This window comes from Pezoporus flaviventris, unplaced genomic scaffold (assembly GCF_033815535.1).
Source record: "Pezoporus flaviventris isolate CSIRO_AGI_PZ_B2104156 unplaced genomic scaffold, CSIRO_AGI_Pfla_v1 ptg000031l, whole genome shotgun sequence".
NCBI classification, from domain to species: domain Eukaryota; kingdom Metazoa; phylum Chordata; class Aves; order Psittaciformes; family Psittacidae; genus Pezoporus; species Pezoporus flaviventris.
In genome coordinates, this window is record NW_026892579.1 from 13,229,889 (window position 1) to 13,251,524 (window position 21,636).

At 40.2% G+C, this 21,636-nt stretch overlaps 1 protein-coding gene across 6 annotated transcripts in view; it reads left to right on the forward strand.

Moving 5' to 3' along the window:
- The first annotated feature begins 6,400 nt into the window (after nucleotides 1-6,400).
- Nucleotides 6,401-21,636, forward strand: part of FBXL4 (F-box and leucine rich repeat protein 4) — a 63,547-nt gene continuing 48,311 nt past the window's right edge. Inside the window, exons 1-3 of one of the 6 annotated variants that reach the window (XM_061460248.1) lie at nucleotides 6,401-6,505; nucleotides 12,524-12,696; nucleotides 13,522-14,111. In XM_061460248.1, the coding sequence (XP_061316232.1) occupies nucleotides 13,603-14,111 (509 nt within the window). In that variant the 5' untranslated portion in view covers nucleotides 6,401-6,505; nucleotides 12,524-12,696; nucleotides 13,522-13,602. The other 5 variants (XM_061460247.1, XM_061460250.1, XM_061460249.1 and 2 more) reach the window with 5 other exon arrangements.

Below are 21,636 nucleotides of genomic sequence, written 5' to 3' on the forward strand. Positions count from 1 at the left end.
AATTTCAAAAGCTAAACCATGCAAAATAGAAGTGAGCTAGCTAAATAAACTAAGACCTAAGGGCTGGAGAACTACTTGTAAGTAACAGCTCACCTGTTTATGACTAGCCGTAAGACAGAAATAGAGCATTCAGCTCAAAAGGTAGAAAATCCCAGTACAGTTAGTAGACAAGAATAAAAATAAAAATTAAAAAAAAACCCAAACCAAACAACCCAGATTCTTGGCTTTTATATTCCAATTGTTTGAATGCCAACATGACATCCATGCATACTTCTAAACTGACTTAGTTGTTTCTATTACTGTAGCAAATTCATTCCTAAACAGAGAATGCTTGGGTCAAATATCTGGCTGTGTGATTTTCTATTTGCACTGTATCCATATTTAAGGGACTTTCACAAATTAAAGAGATCAAAAATGCTTCCTGCAGTGGGGTAGAGAGGATGTATGTGTGTGTGTGTACAAATATGCATATTATAAGCATGCGTACACAGTGTAATTTTGAGCTGCTGGTATAGCAGGAAAAGGAAAGTGGCTACAGCTTCTAGTTAGAAGCTGAAGCTCATTAAGTCTGTCCTGAATCTGGCTGCTAAAAGCTTACATATTTAAGGAAGTGGCAGTCTGCTTTCTTACACATTGTCTGTTGGAAACAAAAAGTTAATAAAACACAGCAAGCACTAAAGTGTCCTAATTTTTCATGGGTACATTTTCTTACATTGTCTTTTAATACATCACTTTTACTTTTCACACTTGTATGATATCTTTAGCAGTGGAAAATGGTAATAAATCAACATATGGTTTTACTGATAGCGTATTTACACAGCTGAAAGCACCTTTTCTTCATGCAGTGGATGCATATGCTATTTCTACAAGAAAACTTCTGCACATTTGATCCATCGTGTTGGAAGCCTAAGACATCAGTTGCAAAGTACCACCACTGCCTTCTCCATTCATTGCCACTGATAACGATGCTCACATTGATCTGATTGCAACAGCAATATGAACTTCATAATACTTTTCATAGTTTTCCAAGTTTCTAACCCTTGGGTGGAATCATGTTACTGTTTAGCATCTGTAACTTTGTCCCTGCTGAGCTCTGATCTGACGGATCATGCTGTTGTGCAATGGGGCAGCAGTGGATGAGCCACAGACAGTTTTGTACTCATAGAATACAAGTGACCTATAAAAGATATCTCTGGTGATATGAACATATTCTAAAGGGTTTAAAATAGTTATGTGATGCTTGATGAGAGGTTAACAATGTCTTTCTGTGAGGTTAAATGACATACAACTATTGAAATCGATATGGCTCAGATCTGCAAACACTAAAGTACTGCACTGCAGCTGTATCGATTCCCTTGAGTTTTGTGACAAAAAAGCGCACAGTGTGGATGTTGCACATACCTGGCTCAAAGCTACCAGTCATCTGCTCCTTGCTGCCAGTCAGTTCATATAGCCATTTACACAAAAAAAAAAAAACGTGAAATGGCTGATATATTTCTAAAGAAAAAACACTGGCATGATAGAGAAGACTTGAGCTGATTAACAATTGCTACCAATCAATATCATAAGCCTGATAAAACACAGTCTTGCTAACTCTTAGAATTTCCCTTTCAACATGAAATTACAATAAGACCTTGCTCAAATGCACCTTGCAGCTCTCTAGTTGTTATGAAGAAGGAATCAATGGTCCCTGTTCCTTGAACATACATGCCTGTGATAGTCTCCTGCACTCCTAGCAGGCTGCAAGGAAAACCTAGAGACTAGAAGCAGCCAACAGTGCACCAGAAGCACTTAGCTTTAGAAATCTGACATTCAGAAGGTTAAAGCAATGGGTCCAGTTTGAAGAAAGTAGGTAGTTTTCCTAAATTGCCTCTGGGAAAGTTTTTACAGCATCGACACCTAGAGCATTTACTTGTCTGCCGGAACAGAAAAATGGTGGTAGCCCAAGGGCTAAGGGAATTTCCTACTTACTCTTCCGACTGCTATTCAGGTTCCAATGTTACTGTATATCTTGCTAAAATGTTGCACAGGTTTTACATTCCCATCCTTAAATTTCAATTGAATTCAGGAACAAGCTGTGCAGTGTCAACACAAAAGCTTAATAACATTGCATCTATCTCTGTCTCTTTAGATCCCTATATGAAGCCTACTGCTGGTTAAAATTAGCATATTATCCTGACTGGATCCTAGTGCTGCTGACAAAGGATTTGGATTTAAAACTTGTCTGAGGATTCTTGCACAACAACCTTCTTGTATATGGTCGATTTTACTACCTCAGATTCCCTAACCCTCATTAAAAACCTCACAAAGACTTCAGTCAGCACATCCTTTCCAGGCTTTAGAATTATTGCTCATATTTCTGCAGAAAGACAAAAAAGAAAGAGGAAAGATTTTTAACCAGGATATGTACATGTAATGCTGTATTTTGATAAATTAGGATTTTCTCATTCTTTATGCTTTTTTTTTTTCTTAAAGTTTAATTACATATTATGTGGAGTGCTTCCACAGTTAAAGGCAGTTCTAAGCCATTGAAATCCTGGAATTGTTACTGTTAACATGATTTGATACCTAGCACACTAGGCACTTCACAGGAGACATATCAAGATGTTGCCCTTCTCCCAGTGAGTCTACAGTCTAAATTCTGTGTCACCTACTAAGAACCGATGCCAAGCAGGAGAGACACAAATGAAGTACTGCAGTAGTTTAATTGTGCATGAAATTTAAGCACATGCTTGTACTCTGGCCCATTTTTCTCTTTATCTTTTAATAAAAGTACAGCAAAATAAAGATAAAATGCAGCAAACATGATTAACTATGCAATATGGCGTTTTCATAGAGCATGTCAGAGAGAGGATGCCGCAGCAAAATATTGTTACATGGAAAAAAAAAATCATAGGGAATATAAAAATTTCATTTAGAAAAAAACAGAGATCAGGCTGACACAGAAACCAATGACTTGTTAGGCCTGGCTCATGGAAACACCTACAAACGTTTAAATTTACTTGGTGAGGAGTCTCATTGACTTAGTATACTTTCTTTTCCACTTCAAAGAATATATGCAATTTCACATATCAAAAAGCAATAATGCCAGTCCAAGAGGCAGTGAGATGTTTCCTATGCTGGGTTAATATACTGGATGCAGAGGAAGCCAGAGAGAACAACTCACACCAATAGCAACAGCGTTATGCATACCCACTCAGTGCTGCTCTGCAGTTAACACTTGGATACGTTTGTTGTATTAAGGATAACTCACTGATTAAAATGATGTTGTTATTTTTAGGGTTCAATTTAACACTTCAAACATAAAGCTTTGCAAAGTGACAACAAAGTTCAGATTACTGAGAGCAGGAACTGGAGACTTACAAGCCAGGTAGTTTTTTTGCATGATTTGTTTATTTACAAAGGGTTTTCTCACCCCATACATGAGAAATAGTGACACAGGCCTTTCTGGTTTCCTGCAAACATAACTAAAGTGTTACCCTGGTTTCACGAGGAGCCTGTCCCAAGGCTCAGGTAAGATGGTTCTTCATTCTCACTAAAAATCCCTTTGCTACAAGTGCTTTTTTAGGACCACCTGGAAAAGTTGATCTGGATTTCTTCTGGAAGTGCAAAATGTAAAAGCAACAACCACCAGACACAATAGCTGATACAGTGGGATCTTTACTTCCTCCTACAAAAAATTCCCTTCTGGACATTTTTATCAGTCATCACAATGGTGCCTTGTGGTGACAAGCAAGTTAAAATACCTGACTGCAGATCCAAGACCCATCCGTATGTACTGGGAATCAAAAGTAATTGAAATGTCACTAGCCATATAATACCTGTACATTCCTTTGGTATACAAACAGACATAACTTAAATCAATTTAAGTATGCCAGTGATATGGCCATTCCATTCTTTATGCCTAATTTTGAGATAACAATATTCTACTGACTTCAGTAAGATTTCCCCTAAAAAGCAATCCATAGTACCGCCTACCATAAGGAAGGGAAGCTGAAGGAGAAGCAGCATGGTGCTAAGACATGAATTTGGTGATTACAAGGTTTGATTAATACACACAAAAGGGAAGTCCCACTGTTAATTCACAAGGTTTCCTGTACTGTTCTGGCAGTGTATTTCTTTTCAACACAGAGGACCATTTCTGGAACATATTCTATGCCTAGTTTTACTGCTGATGTGTACATAGAAGTATGTATAAAGTGTTTATATGTTATAGCTCACTGGAAATTATCTGTGAGCTCCAGATACAGTTAATTGTTGAACAAAAGCAGATCATCAATTGATTTTTACAAAGGCTGCGGAATGACAATTTGACAGTAATTTGGAACACATATTGAATGTACATAGCTTGAACTTGAGACAGCAGCCTAGACAAAAAGGACACTGTTACTGAATGTCCCCTTCAACAAATACTAGTCCCTCTGCAGTTTTAAAATGCTCTCTAATGCTGGACAACCTCTGTGAATAACAGCAGAGTTGGTTCCGTAATTTGTCTCAATTAGTAGGGATGTGTTCATACACAGCACATCCCATTTGCCGTCTGAAAGTCTGGGTGTGGTCTATGCCAAGCAGAGAGATGTACCTCCAAACAGTGGTATCTTCCATGTATCTTGGGCACCTGTCATAGGAGTGAATGCAATATGCTGGATCACCTGGAGGTATCCATGTATCCCCATTAATTATAGAATGATAATAGCAGACTAGATCAAACACATAACCTTTACAAAACTTAACCTTTACAAATCTTAAGATGAATCTGTGATAACTCCAGTCTCTGTGAGATGGCAATGAGCAGACTAAGAGAAAAACTTTTCATATCTGTATTCTACACCGAAGCAGAACTCAGTCTCAATAGAGTCTTAAACACAGTGTAAGAATGATTCAGCCAAATATAGACCTCTATACAGATATATCCACTAGTTGCCTGCTTTTTCTTTATAGTCAATAGGCAGAAATAGAAACTTCTTCATCTCTGTTCTTAGGTAACATATTTAATGCTAAAGTAGAAGTCTTCAATAGGTTAGACAAATTGCGCCTTCTGAGCGCTCCCTTTCCCTTCATTACATTTGGAAAGGGAGGATAGGACGATATGCACAAAATTTAAAATGAAAACAATAATGTAAACAAAATAAACCTCAAAAAAACACCTTCATGCCTAACCTATTTTCTGACTCAAACTGATTCATAGTCTTATTTTGACATCTTTTTTTTTTTTTTTTTGTAGTAGGAATATAAATTTTGAGGTGGCCACTGTCTGGGAAAGTGATTATTAAAATCACCTTTATAAGCACCCTGTAGCTAGCACCCTACTGCAGGATAGAAGTGAGGTTAAAAGAGGCAGAAAGGCACAACCACCATAGGCACTTAAAACTGAAGAGCCTACCTTCTTCCACAGAAATAGTGCCTTAAACTGCTGTCTAAAAATGGTACAGTGGCACCCTATGCACATAAAAATTGTCTGTATGTACATGTATATCTGTATGTGCACGCATGTGCAGGCAGCTATACGAATCACCTATATAAACTGCTCACCCTGGCATGTCTGCTTGTGGAGAGCAGTGGCCTGTCTGCCACTACACTTAGCAACAGAGGGCACTCTATCCGAAATACATGGATTTCTCTATTTTGAATGCAGTAAAAATATTTAGAATTTGTATTAAAGCATTATACAAAAAATATCTGAGATGTCAAGTATTTTTAATCTTTTCTGGATTTTTTAGAATTGAATTTTTACCAGTTAGTCAGCATGATCACTCTTTTCTACCATAACCAGAGGGTCGCAGGCACCATCTAACATGGAGAGTTTCTGGACACATGAGGAGGCTAGACAGATGGATAGCAGTATCAGCAATTGTCACAAGAGCTGGGATCAGAAATGGGGGTTGAAGGAGAAAGCACAAATGCTTGGGCATGCATACTGAATTAAAAGGACATGGAAGCAAAATACACTTGCAATATGCCTGTTACGGACCCAAGAGGCACTAAAGTTCACTAGCTGGAGCAAGCACTCATTAAGATCAATTAAAATCAGGGCTGGCCTTCTGACACGCCGGGAACTCAAAACACCACGCTAAAAGCATGAGCTGGTTGGGCTGCGTCTAGGGCAGGACTTATGAACCGCTTGATGAAAAGCTCTGGGAGACAGCAGGCTGGGGCTTGCCATGGGCAGGTAGGCAGCACCCGACACAGGGCACAGAGGGCTGGATCACAAACGATAACAATACGATAGGCCTGCACCGCCGCTCGCCTCATTTTGCAACCAAAACAAAGGGACGCCGGGCTGTGCCCATCCCTCCCGCCGCCTCCCCCAGCGAAGCGCACGCCGCCCACCCCGGCCGTTAACGGCCGCTCCTCCCGCCCGCGCTCAGGCGCGTGCCCGCCGCCGCTCGCGCCCGCAGCCCCGCCCCTTCCCCCAGCGCCCCGCCCCCGCCGCCGTTGCGGGGCTTCCGGCGGCGCGTGTTGCGGCGGTGGCACGCGGCCCGAGGTGCTCCGCCCTCCGGACGGGGTAGGGTGGTGGCTCCGCTCCCGCGCGCGCGGGGTGGGAGGGGAAGGGAAGGGGGCGCGCTGCCCACCGGGGTCCCTCCCGTAGGGACGCGGCCCGGTGAGCGCGATGGCGGGCCCGGGGCAGCCCCCTGCGGTGCCGGTCCTGGTCCTGCGCGGCGGGTGTGGCCGGCCGCAGGTGTGTGCCCGCCCAACGGCCGGGCCGCAGGGACGGTTCCCCGGCTGTGGTTCGGTGGTTGTCGGTGCCGGGGCGGGTGCTGTCTGAGCGGCGGGGAGGGGACCCGGCGGCGGTGGCGGCGGTGCCAGGCAGCCCCACCTGCTTCGCGGTGGGGGAGCCCCACCGGTGCCCGTGGGTCTCGGCGAGACCTGACCCGGCCAAGGTCCGTGTCGGCAGGGAGCGCGGGTGCCCTGGGAGTGCGACATTAGGGGAGGAGATGGAGCACGCCGGAGGAGCCATTGTAGGAGCCGGCAGCGCCCGGGTGTCGTCTCCTGTGCGGGTCCCCGTAGAGCCGCGCTCCCCACAAGGGTTCAGTGCTGCGCGGTACCTGTTGTGTTACACGAGTTGCACCTCCCTGCCCCAGCTGACCCGTCCCAACACGACAGAAGCGCAGGGCGGGAGCTCAGCTGGCAGTCCTTACGTATTTGTTATTTTAGGTACGTGCTTTGGGGCGCTTCACTTAGTGTGACTTGTTCTTTAGCGTAGCGCAGGCTGGTGATTGGACTGTGGGAGACAGCTCCGTGACCTAATCCGCTCTGGTCACGGCAGTTGGCATGCAGAATATGCCTGCATTGAAAAGTGGTACAACGTGGTGAAGAGAAAATGAGAAGACAGATGCACTTCAGTTGATTATTGAGAGTAGCATTGTGTGGGGATATTTTTACTTTCTTTTCTGCATGAGGAGGAGAGTTTCACCATAGGTGGAAGGGCAGCTGGTCTGATGCTGGTAACTTTAGGCTCTGTGTAGAATGACCCGTTTTTAAAAAGGGGCTACCTGATGATTTACCCATAGTGAGAAACAATTCCTTATATGTGAACTGTGTGTGTCAACAACAGTCATCCTTGCTGTGTTGCAGATGCCTGAGGAACTTTTGTCTGTTTTGTGCTGTGATGCTAACACTGTGCAGTGAGCTCTGCTCCTAGCAGGAAGGAATGGGCAGTCATTGAAATAATCTGAAATTAGTGGATTTTGTATGTTTTAATGTTCATGATTGCGCCAAATCAAGATTTGAAATAGATACAGTTGTCATGATCTTCCATTATTTTTCAAAATGTAAATTTATGAGTCCCAAATGGCTGCTCATAGTGCCATAACACAAGAAGAAACACAGTGAGTGGGGCCTCAAAGAGCTTATTAATTTTTAATTAATATTAGCTTCTGGTTTCAACAAGTTGAGTGTAGATGTTAGTATAATCTAGGTAATTAACAGTGAGAGAAACTTAACGTGTGGTAAAAATGCTCTGGTTTAGCCTGTAATGTACAGATGCAGTATTCCCTCTATTTATTAATGTACAAAGATAATTAAGAGATTTCCAATTTACCATCTTCTATTTAGGACATGTATATTAAATTGCATTAATCTTTCTTCAGAGATAATACAATCTATTGCTTTTGTCATTTATATGTTCTTTGTAATTTGTCAGTGTTGTTTCTTTTATAGTCAAATGAAAGAAAACTCTGCACAGTAGTCCCAAGTGCGAGATTAGCAAAGCTGGTGTAAAGAGGAATTATTACCTCTGTGGCTTTAAAAATGTGTATGCATGACTTGTAGGTACATGTGCTTTTCAAATAGAACAAATTCTTGTCTAACACATGCTTTGCCGGGGATAGGTAAGGACATCATTTCAGGATTGTACACAGAATAGATTTGTGTACATAAAATACCTGTAAAAAGGGGCAAAACAGAAGAAGACTGGAAATATCTAGGACTTTTGAATGCTTTAGCTTAATTAGTGCCTGTTCCCATGACATCTGTACAGAATCCATAAGACATTTTTATTTAGGTTTGTTGTGTTTGAAAGAAGTGAATTCCAGTCTTGGAAGACTTTAGCATGAAGGGAAGAAGGGGCAATCATAATAGAAAAAGGGTATTTCCTCATGTAATTGAAATAGCTGTCAGTTAAATAACGATCTGAATAGGAGAGGCTGTAAGTAAAGTGATGGGCTGTAATGTATTTTGGAAGAAGGTGGCATCTCTCCTAGGAAAGTTTTATTCCATGCCTAGTCCGGTCTGGCTCTCTGAAATCCTGTCTATTTTGTAAACTCAAAGGTAACATTTCCATGGCCCTTTGAGCTGGTCTGCCTTGAGCATCCTGTAGTCTTACTGCCTCTTAGAGCCAGCACTCGTTTTTGTTAACTGTCAGTGAGTTGTTTCAGGGAGATGAACAGACTGAACACTACACTTGCTTGCAGGAGTGGTTGGTGTGTGGCTGGGTGAGCCCCAATGTTCCTCAGAAGTGCCGGCTGGAGAGGTGGCTGAGGAGCGGAGAGGGATGAGTCTGCGTGGGGCATCAGGTGGGAGGGCAGAGCTCAGGCAGCCCCAAGAGGCCAGGGGCGAGACACAGTCTGGAAGTGCAAAATGAACAGGGAGGCCTGGGACAGCAACTCACAGTGTTGCTATGCATTCATAGTGCATTGCTTTCTGTTTCTGACTGAACAGTTAACACCCTCAGGGTTAGTCTGTGGTGGCCACTGGAGTTCCTGATATTTAATAGTGCCATTTCAGTCTGTTTAGTGATATATTGACAGAAAAAAAATGATTACATGAAAGAAGCCAAATAAAAGGAAAGAAGTAGAAGGCTGCTTCTTGGGAGGAGGATAATAAGACACAGTTAAACCTTTATTAAGCTTCAGTTTGGCATAATTATGCCTGTACAAGTGGAAATCAATAATATGCAACGGGCCAAAGATGCTGTCAGCGATTGGAAGGTATAATTGCATAGGCCTGAATGGATATCTTAAAAATAACCAAGCAGTCTGGGGGAGGGGAAATTTTTCCACATAAACTTTGCATGTACATGAACTGCTCCACTTCAGCACTATCTTAACGCTTTGTATAGGCCTGAGTCTGCATTTTAATACTTTTTGCAAAGTTAAGTCCCTTTAATTGGAAACCAGCTTGACCTGTGGTAGTTCCTGAAGAAATCTCTATATCATCTGGCTCGACTGATGCGTATTTAATGTAATTTTTGCACTGGGTTATTATCCTTTAACCTTCTGAGCAATTTTTCATTGGTCTTTTAACTGTACACAATTCTTGACACTTCTTTCAAAATGCCAAAAGAAGAGTTTTTATTTGTATTGTAGTCCTAATGCTCATTTTCCTTCTTTTTTAAATAATTTTCTATTTCCTCTTAGTGGAAACTAATCTACTAAATTCTATATTACTTTTAACTCTTTGGAAAATTTACCTCCACTTGTATTGTTTAAACTAATGCATTTTTCTGAAAGCTGTATGCTCCTCCCTGTTTCTTCCTACTTACTTACTTTCAAGCCTGTTGACCAGTGTCAGCCAAAATTGACAAAGTGGTGTAAGTGTCAAAGATACCGATTTTTTCCAGGTTTTATGAAAATAATTTCCATTTATGCTAATGGAAAATTTGCAGCATGATTTCAAGTTACCTGCTCTGTTAGACCTGGCTTAAACTGGCCAGCTAGTTGATGCCTAGCTCTGAATGAATTGATGGTTGAGCTGCTCTTTGACAAGCTGACAGGGAGCACAGCTGGGTTTTACAACAGTGCTGTAAGAGCTCCGGGCTGTGGCCAGAGGAAGCCTGGAGTTTGCAATGCAAACGTGAAGTGTAGTGTGTATATGAGAAGTGTAGGATGTGTATGTGAGATAAGCAATTCGTACCTGATCTTGAAATACCTCATATTCTTAAAACTGAGCTCTGTAAAGCTATAATTTCCATGGAGCAGCCTTCAAAACATGTTAATTAGTGAAATTTTGAGTTAGAAGCTGGTGTATGTTCTGGTTTATACATGATTCCAGGGTTTGACAGCAGTAAGTTTGTTGAAGTTTAATGTCTGTTGGCATATTCTGTAGATAATTTTTTCTTTTTAGAGGGAAAAATCCAGGAAGGGGATGTATTTGTAATCTTCATTTACATCTTATAGCAGCTCCATGCTGAAAAGGTAAAATAACAGTTTTCGGTTTGGAGTTCTTTTGTTTCTTGGGGTGGATTTCTTTTTGTGTTTTGTTTTTTGGTTTGTTGTTACTTTGGGTTTTTTTGGTTGGGATTTTTTTTTTTTTTTTTTTGTGGTGTGTGTGAGGAGGAGAGATTGGGGGTTGTGGTGCTTTTATTCCCAGTGCCTTTTCTAAAAGGTGGTTCAACGGGATGTTTGGAGGAAATGTGACATTATTGGGTTTTGGCATTCCAGGAGAGGTTGAAGTGGATCCAGCATACTGTCTTACGCATTCCCTTCTGCACTGAATGTCAGGAGTAATTCATGTTGTTGACAGTTATGTCAATATGTGAAACTGGGTGAAGGACAGGAACTAAACAAAAAGCTAATAATAGAAGAGGCATGAAAGTGAAAAGTGAACACTTTGTTAGTAAACTTTCTCGCTGTCACAAGTAAGAGGGTCAAATAGTGCAGCCTGTCCTTATCTGTTACCACAAGCTCCTTCTTGTTGGCAACGTTCGAACCAAAGAGAGCTGTTACGTACATTTTGTCAATATGGGAAACAAGCAATTTACCAAAGAAAAGAACACTGCAAAGGATCCTTTATGGCAGTGTGTACATGTATAATTTATTTATTTTAAATCTGTCAGATCAGAAAATGGGGCTACAGCTCCCATTGTCTGGTAACTCTTAGTGAATTTAATTAGATAAAGCAATGAAAATGGCTGAATTGTAGGAGAGAGATTTAAATAAACACATTTTAATCTCATAATGACATGTCTCAGGCTGGGCATGGGGAGGTTTAGTCTGGGTATTAGGAAAAATTTCTTCACCGAAAGTTGATCAGGCATTGGAACAGGCAGCCCAGGGAAGTGGTGGAATCAGTGTCCCTGGAAGTGTTCAAAAAACATTGAGATGAGGCCTTTAATGACATGGCTTAGTGGTGGTTTTGGCAGTCCTGTGGTAGTGGTTGGACTTGAGGATCTTAAAGGTCTTTTCCAACCTGGTTAATTCTACAATTCTACGATTCTGTATAGAGGTGTACAAAACTAATTTTGATTCATCTCAATTTGTTCAGTTATTTGCTCTACTTCTGCTTTCAAAAGCTCTATGAAGAATGGTAACCATTGCACATATCAGTTTGTCTGCCAGGCAATATGAGGCACCATGGTAGTTGTTGTTTGATGCGTCTTCTGCAGTAGAAGAGTCAGCTCTGTTGGTTCAGTGATTACCACACTATGTATCCTGTGGTAAACTAACCAGCCACTCCAGTACAGGCTGTTGAAGAAACGTTTGTTCTATTTTGAGACATGCTTAGTCATCCCTGTTTTGGCCTCTTAGCAGGTTACAGGCATTACTTGTTTTTCTTTCCTAGTAAAGCTGATGAATAAGTTAATCAGAAGGCCAGTTTCTGAGAAAGTTTGTGGTGCTGGAGGATGTGAATTCTGGAGTGCTGTATTATTGCCAAGTGTGTTGTGTACTGCTAGCAGTGATCAGAGAAAACATTCTGCATTTATTGTGTGTTAGTAAATCTAAAAGTTTACATCATGCAGGTATGGAGTGGCTGCTAAATATGGGACAAGCATATGTAATAGGATCTTTATTAGTCGGGAATATGATACAGCCCGAGGACAACATTCAGCTATAAATATTTCTTCATACCTGTTGTAAATAGAAAACTTTACTAAAGAGACTTGCTTTCAATTTGGCTTTCTCTGATGGCTAAACTTGCTTGTATGTTTGTCTTGTGATTTGGTGTAGGCTGTGTAAACTACATCTGTACCTTAATTATTAGTATGTTTTGTGTTGATTTTTCAGGAGGCCTAGCAGCATGCAGGTCTAGTACATTTTGTGTTTAACTGAGTTGTTACATAAATTAAAATATTTTCTCTTATCAGAAGTAAAATGCTTTCTATGGGGACTTCAGCTTCTGATGCCAAGACTCTTTTGAAGACTTACTTTGTTGCTTGGCTTAAAGGAAGATGATGTTGTTAATGAATTCTGAGCATCCTTCAGGACGCTGGTGATCCTTCTATTGTTGGTGAATGCTGTCATGGACAACTTTCAAAGGGTAAAGGCAGTGGTTTTGTGAGTGTTTCAGGCTAGTGCTCTAATATAGGAAGCAGTGGGTTAAATTTTTGGTTTGTATTAACTGCCCAAAACTCACTTTTTTCACTCTTTAAAACTGTTCACAAATCATGGGAACAAATTAGAGATAACAGTTTGCTGGAGCGGCTGTCCAGCTTTCTACATGAGCTATCTTTGAAGAGTGTATTTTTTCCCCAGATTCTAGCATAATATAGATACACTTGGGATAGCTTTCAATGAACTAATTTGGGTCTGGCAAGTGTTATTGCAAAATATAAGCAGTGAAGTAACTTAGTTCAGCTGTGTACTGCTACAGTCTTACTTGAGTACTTTATTTAGAAGTCAGTTTTATTTTAAGTATTTCAGCTATACTATGGATAATTTTAGGTGTACCTTCAGATACTCTTCTACAGTTGTTTACTGCAAAGGCCAGATTTCATTTCATACTTGATTTCATTTCATACTTGGTTTAATTTCCATAAGTCAATACAAGATTTTTTTTTCCTCTTAATAAATCTCTAAAAATAATGCTTTGTTTAATCATTAGTCTTTTTGTTGCTTGAGGGCTAGTTTTGGCTAATGTTTCTTCATAGTCTTTTTTTAAACACAGTAAATGGGGGGTGGGGGGGTGGGGGGTGGGATGTGCGCACTTAATAACCTCTAACTAAATAATTGTCTTAAAATAAAATGTAGTAGTTTATTACTGGTTTAGTAGCAGTATTTTGTTTAAGACAGTATTTAAAGGAGTACCTTTGCTTTCTAAGAATGCTTTATCTGCCTACTATGTTTATTCTTTCTGTTTTATCAGCTCTTTTCCAAAACACCACAAGCAGTTAATGCACCTTATAAAGGACTCCTGACCTTTCGCATCTTCCCAAGTCAGATCTAGATGTCACCAGTGTTTCCCATGTTAACAGTTCTGAGCATGTTTTACTATATGTGCCTTCGGCGCCGAGCTCGGACAGCGACTAGAGGAGAAATGAACAGCCGAAGGGCTATTGAATCAAACACCCGAGCCTTACCTATCAATGTTGAACTAGTTCAGTATGCCAAAGAAGTGTTGGATTTCAGCTCTCACTATGGTAGTGAAAACAGCATGTCGTATACCATGTGGAATTTAGCAGGTATTCCTAATGTGTACCCTAGTTCTGGTGACTTTACTCAGACTGCTGTCTTTCGAACTTACGGAACCTGGTGGGATCATTGCCCTAGTGCTCGGCTGCCATTCAAGAGGACACCACCAACCTTCTGTAGCCAGGATTATGTGGAACTTGCTTTTGAGGAACCAGTTTATCCCACTGCAGTGCACATTCTGGAAACATATCATCCTGGAGCTGTAGTCAGGATTTTGGCATGCTCTGCAAACCCTTACTCACAAAATCTGCCAGCTGAAGTAAGGTAATTTTTTTTTTTTTCTCCTTAATGCTTTCCTGTAAGATGTTAAATGCCACAAATAATGCTGTGTAGCAAACTTTACTTCCAAGTACTTCTGTTTTATATCTGATCCACTGATGTTTCCTCTATTTCTGCGTATTTTTAAAACTCTGGTGACATGTTTTGATAGCAACTTGAGATGTGGATTTTTTTGTAGGAATTAATGCAGATCCTAATTACATTTGTGTAATGATAGTTTTTGTGTTGGAATTTTAATGAGTAATAATTATTATGTATGTACAAAAAATCACTTTTGAAGTGACATTTCCAAGTTCTTCTCTTTCTCCAATAAGGAAAGCAAACAGTGTAGGAGAGGCTGAGGATTCATGGTTGCTGTATCATCCTTCTTCAAGTAGCCATAAACTTTCTTCTGGCTGCATATGTTAGGTTCTATGTATAGTACAATCAGGCACTATAACTGTTAATATGGCAATGAGGCCAAACCCAGAAGCACAGAACAGTTGGACAAAAGGTGATGCCATTTGTCTGATATTTATTTTTGGTATGATCAAAGGGTGTTAGCCACACATCATTTTTACACTTGCTTCATAGACTAAAAGAAGCCGAATTGATCCTGTTGGTGGAGGCTCTTAGTGAGGAGATTAGGAAATAGAAATGGAAGGAGAAAGAGAACAGGTAAAAGCGTAGTGGGGAAGAACACAGGGAAAAGCCATCAGTATATGCAGTCAAAGTATTCTGTATACATCAAAAAGATAGTAAATAACCCATAAAAGAAAACTGATAGAAGAAAGACTATCCTATAGAAAATAACATGCCAAACAAATACTGTATTCCTTTAAAGTGCACACTGTGGCAGTATAGGCAGTGTTAGCTTGGATACTGGGTGGTATTTTTCCTGACTTGCCTGTTACAGATACAGCTAAAAAGCATACTTGGAGGTCTAATTTAGTAACCCATGCTTCCTAATACTAGGCCATTGATGTTTATTCGAAATCCCTAGAAAATCAGGTGTCATGTCATATATTCAAAATTCCCAATTAGTATATTTTGTGTGGTTCTGTCACTTACTGTTTTTTCGTGCAGTTGTTTTACAGCACTCTGATAAGTATATACTGTATAGCTCTAAACGTCCGAATTCAAGGGACAGTGATAAATCAAACTAATAATAATAGGCCACCCAGCTTCAGAAGTAGGAGAAGTGTCTTTGGCACTGTAATACAGAACTTATTTATGAAATGGTATGTGGTGAAGGCAGCTTTTAAGACTTTTGAACTTGGAACCTAATGTGAAATGTTTTTTTGTCAATTACTCTATGAACTTTCATTTTACTATTTTATTTTATAATGTAGCACAGATTTATGAAGATATTTCTGTAACTTGATAATACTGCTTTAGAGTAATAGTAAGATCGTGTTCTGCAGGATGGTATGAAGGTATAATTCTGAGTAATAGGATAATGCTATTTTATAAAAATGCCTGTTTAGGTTTTGGCTCTTAAAATAATACTTCTTGTAGTTTTGCGTAAAGACCAATAAGCGTTGTAGGAAAGCTTAAGAAGTGTTAACTGAAAGAGCACTAAGAATAAAAAAATATTTCAGAGTGCTAAAAGAAGGTGAAAGTAAAAATACTTAAAAATACTAATATGAAACTTCTTGGATGTGCTTTATGACTGCGCTTGTGGTGTGGATAGTCAGAGCTCAGACTTTCCGTTCCTTGTAAATAAGGATGGACCTTCTGTAGGACCTGCTTTTGAATTTGTAGGCAAGAGTATCTTCTGTTCTGCCTACCTATGTTAACAATATCTTGGTTAGAAGAACTCAGAAGAAGTTGTCTGTGCTGCATCTTCAGGACTTGTCAGTTTTGATGCTAGGGAAATGTTAGAGGGACTTTTTTTGTTTGTTCCCTTTTGGCTTACCTTTCCTTAGCAGGACTTGTCTGTTGAGAGCTGCTCATTTGGTTTGGCTCTTTCTTTCTTCTGAAAGAGGCAAACATGTCTTAACGTCTTGAAGAGAAGATAAAGGAACTCTTTCTCCGCGTGAGGTATGCAATATTTTTCCTCTGTTCATTCGCTTCCCCTTATAAGGGGAGTATGAAGAGTTGCAAGAATGTGGTCTCTTTTCTGCTTCAGTTCTTGACCCCTTGTTTTCATTTCCAGAAATTTTCTGAAGTGTTAACTAAAAATTATTCTTTTTGAAGGTGAAATGCTGCTGATAATCTCAGTTATTCTGTGTTGAATTGATGTTTTGGACTTGAAGAACTGTTGTACTATTTCCTTCTGTTAAAAAGGCCCTGTCTGAATTACTGGAAGGACACTTAGAATTTGTCTTCCTCCTCTTTCTATTTTGATGCAAAATTTTAAATCCCCTTATTCCCTAAAAACCTTAAAGTACTGTTTTGTTTTATCTGCTGACTCTGGATCTGTTTCTTTCTGAACACCAATGTAGAAAAGGCAGGTCATTAGAAAGGTTCCTTTTCATCAGTTCTTTCTTCGATACGAAGAAAAGACCATATTAATGGTGAATTCAAAACTGTTGAGAGGAAAAAGTCTCTTGAGACTTGTTTAAATGTTACGTTTAGTGGATTATACTAGCTGAGCTGAGTAACCTTTTTCTTTTTTTTTTTCTTTCTTTCTTTAATATCTAAAACATCAGCTCATCCAAGACTGCTGTGTGCAAAAACTTCTGACCTACAAGAGGCTCCATAAGGACTTGGGCCACCACAGCCCTCACTCAAGGGGACTTTATATATTCTTGCAGAAAAGTGGCTATAGCTCACATTGGCCACTGTGTTGCTGTTGCTCACTTTATGCTTCAGTTGTCTGAAAGGACTTACACAGGTGTTCAGAAAAAGGTCTTTAGTCATGTTCCTCGGTTGCTGGTGCACTGAATATTCCTATCAGTTACAGCTTTGTATGTTGCTGTCTCAGATCAGCTTTATTCAGAGCCATTTTTTAGAGGTGGGATCAGCTCTTCAGCAGTGTCATGGTTTAAATCCAGCCACACAGCTCGTTCACTCACTCCCCCCCTTCCTTCCTCTTTCTTTCCTTCTTCCCCCCCTGCCTCCCCCTCCACTTCTGAAGGGATGGGGAAGAGAACCGAAAGAATGCAACTCCCATGGGTTGAGACAAGAACAGTCCAGCAACTAAGGTACAACACAAATCACTACTACTACAATACGATACCACCCGCCGAAATGAGTCCAACCCAAGAGAGCCCCCATGCCCTTCCGGGTAACTCCCAGTTACCTCCCTGGTCATGACGTGCTGTGGCATGGAATACCTCTTTGGCTAGCTTGGGTCAGGTGTCCTGTTTCTGCTTCCTCCTGGCCTCCCCTCCTCCCTGGCAGACCATGAGACTCAGAAAGTCCTTGGTCAGAGTAAACATGACTTAGCAACAACTAAAAACATTGGTGTTATCAGCTCTATTCCCAGGCTGAAAGTCAAAACACAACGCTGCACCAGCTACTAAGAAGGAGAAAAAATTGACTGCTACTGCTAAACCCAGGACAAGCAGTTAATGTGAAATAATTTTCAACTAACTTCCAGCAGTTTGAGATTTCTGTCTTCTCATAGCTTTTGCAGCTTTAAACACAGAAGACATTGCATCACTCTCCTCTGCATAAAACAATTTTTAAAAGTCATAAATGTCATAGAAACTGCTGTCTTTACACATGAAGACCTGTGCTTTTCATCAGTGCCACTTACACTGTTGAGAAGTGTTTGGTTATTTCTTAAGCAGTGCTAACATTATGTTAGTATCCACGTATAGATTTGTTACATGAATTATCTGAGTGCAGTAAATCCAAGCAAAAATTAATAATCAGAAATTAAGGGAGTATTGTAGCATAGGGTCTCAGTAGTTATGTGGTGAAGGAATCCACCCCTTTCTTATGTTGTGTTCTACTATGGTTATACTAGTGTAGCCTTGAGATTTTTGTATTGTGGTGCACATTCTCTGTAGTTAGGGTTTGGTAACAGCAATGTGGCCCTCTTTGGGCATTGGAAGAGCTGTCTTAGAACTGCAGGGACTCTTATCTCATGTAGGTTATAGTGACACCATATATTCACGTGCTTTTATAAAAAGCTTAAAACCAGAGATTCCTAACTAGTCTGAGATGTGTGGCTGTGCTTGGGGTAATGTTTCATAGCATATAGGTGCTGGAGAGTGTCCAAAGAAATGGAACAAAGCTGGTAAAGGTCTAGAGCACACGTTTTATGAGGAGCATTTGAGGGATCTGGGTTTGTTTATCCTGGAGAAGAGAAGGCTCAGGGGGGACACCTTATTGCTCTTTGCAACTACCTGAAAGGAGGTTGTAGCCAGGTGCTGGTCGGGCTCTTCTCCCAAATAATGAGCAACAGGCTTTGAGTTGCACCAGAGGAGGTTTAGGTTGGAAAAATAGGAAAAATTTCATCACCAAAAGGGTTGTCAAGCACTGAACAGGCTGCCCAGGGAAGTGGTGGAGTCACCACCCCTGGAGGTTATCTAAAAGACATGTAGATGTGGCACGCAGGGACATAGTTTAGTGGTGGACTTGTCAGTGCTAGGTTAACAGTTGGACGCGATCTTAAAGGTTTCTAAACATTTAGACTATCCTAAAAGAATTCTATGATTCTGTATGTGCTTATGCTATGCAGTGATAGCTTCCTTAGTAGGCTGAAGGTGATTTTGTGATTTATTTTTTTTGTAGTTCTTCCACAGATAAAGTGTAACACTGATTAGGTGGTTTCTCATAGGTGAGATACTATGATCATTTGACTGGCTGTGAGCAGTTCCATTATGACTTGTGTGTTCCTGCCATTTATTTCTATTTAATTTATTTCATCTTAGAATTTTTCTAGATACTCTTTTGAGCAAAACTCTCAGTTTGATTTGTAGATGAACAGCTTGGCTCAGTATTTCCTAGTTTAGCTGTGTTTGCTGCTTGCGGGATTCCTTTTGCTTTGTAAAGGTCCTGAAGGCACCTAAGATATTGCTGATACCATCAACACATTAGAGTGTGATAAGGCACCTTCAGGGCTGTATCTCACCTATGTATAACATACAGCTTAAGTTCTAGCCATTTGAATCCTTACTTATAACTTGTTTTGACATCTTCAGGGAAACAGCTTTTTCTTGTCCGGATGCCTGTCATAGAAGAATGAAATCTGGGTTCATGGGACATAGTCGTTTTTGAGAAAGCCATAAAAAGCTTATGTGGAGAGGGCAGTTATTTGAAATACCTCTTGCTATTTTAAATGCCCTGAGCATTCTTGGAGTCCTGTCTGCTCTCTCTGTTATTTCAGAATTGAATTCTTTAAGTAGAAAGGAAAAACTGCTGCATATTCCCTCAAAGTAATTAGACAGCTTGATCTGAATGTTCTAACATTGTTCTTATGTCTTATGTTCATATGTTTTGCCTGCATTTTGTACTTATGAATGCACAGATGTGGGCAGGGGTGGACTTCCCAGGTTATGGGGAACCTAGTGTGCTGAAGCATCCTTGCCATGTGATCAGGCAGGTGACGTTTTCTTGTTAGTAGCCTACAGATTATTTACAGAGCACTTGCTTGGGTAAGAGCAGATGGGATGTATTATAATGAAACAGAGAAATACAAACTGAAGTATAGTCTTTTGTAAATAAGTAAAATAAGTTCTGCTTTGTGGTTAAGTAACGTTGAGCTTGGTAGCTTTGCAACAACAGCAATGGGTAAGAGCTTTGTGGTAAATGACAGTGAAGAAGTATCTTAGGTAAATGTTTTACAATAACCAGCTAGAACCGAACTAGTGTTTGCTGGCGAGACAGTGGGACTTTCCAAACCTAAAGTTCAGCCAGAGGACAAAGTGAGGAAGAAGATGAGGAAGAAATGACCACCAGGGGTCCCAAAGACCACTACCACGTTATTGTACACATGTGGAAAGAATTTTCTAGAAATGTGGTGTCATTGATTACAGACCTAATGAATATATATAACATGTAATGATTATGTATGTTAATCAACAATATAAACACGGTTTGTTTGATGCTTGGAGGGGACACACTCGGAGGAGCTATTCCCCATGTCACCCAGTGCTGCAATAAAGAATGCCTGCTTGTCAACTTAACTTTGTTGGTGAGTTTTTGGAGTTTTTCTATGAATCGATAATCACTTCATGATCATAATTGTAGCAGAAGTTGCAATTTCAGCAAACGTGTGATCATATTATTCTCTGAGTTTCCTTTTATTCTCCAAGTTTCTTTTGGTTCTTCTTGGTCTATCTGAAACTTTCTTTTCTTTTGGTTTTTAGCTTTAAGTTTCTTGGGACATGGTGTTTATTTTTTGTGCTTGAATTGCACATAGTGCTTTATTCACTTTCTACACCAATCTCAATTTTATAATGCAAGAAATCTTAGCAGATTGCAGGCAGAGTTTAATCTTGTCTTACTGAAGAGAAATCTGATTACGTTTCCTAGGAGCCACTTCTCCAAAGAATCTTTCTTATTATATATTTTCTTCAGAAGTAACCAGGTCTGCTCAGGCATCAGGCATTAAAACGCTTTCCAACAGCATTAGGTCAAGAAAAAAATTAAACAAGCATGAAGTATGTGCACTCATTTGACACAAACCTTGCAAGTATGTTTCTCAGCCTAAAAATCACTAGACTGTATTTTACTTCACAGCGGAAAATAAAGGGGTTTTTAAATGACAGGTTTAAAAGATGCAGGGTTTTACTTTTTTTTAAAGAACATAGGTGTGTGTATGGAGTCTTTAGTACCAGAAATCTGAACGGAGTGAGTTTCTGATTATTTTCTTGAGGTGGAGAGAAATCTAGTGGGAAAACTGAGTCTATTAAAGCTGAATAGAGAATATTCACGTAAAGTCCTCATTTTCTTCAGTTGCTAGAGAAAATAATTCTGCCTCTCATTCAGACTTTGAATGGCACTGTAAAGGCTGAGGCTTTCTAGCACATTGCTGATGAAACTTTATCAAAGCACTCTTACTGCAACATCTTCAATCAGCTGTTACTGTGTATCTTCAACACTTGAGGACAAGCAATGTCCTACCTTCAGTCATTTGATTCAGCTTGATTTTTTGACAGCTGCCTAGTTAACTCAAGGGAGAGAGGAAAATTTTATTGACTTTTTTACAGGTATGTGTTGGGACTCAGATTCTCTTTCTGTTGGGTTAAATAGTTTATCAGCACCTTAAGCTTGAAACAAATGCAGGCAAACTTACTAGGGAAGCTGATTTTGGTACACCTTAAAACCAGGACTGACTGTCAAAATGTCTGTTCTGAAAGGTTTTGGAATGGATGACCAGAACAGGAAAAAGCTCCAGAACAGAAGCAATGCAGTTCTTACTGAAGCCTCTTGGAAATTTATACTTTTTTTATCCAGATCACATGTAGCCCATTCAAGTGTTAGAAGTGCTGATCCTAGATGAGGAGACCACTTCCAGTTGCAGTAATGAGTGTGTTAAGAGTATATCTACACTCAGGAAGAATTCGCCAACCCTGACTCAGAGCAATTGCTGTGGCCTGTCCTTGTATGTGGTGCCACCAAGGCAGAGAAC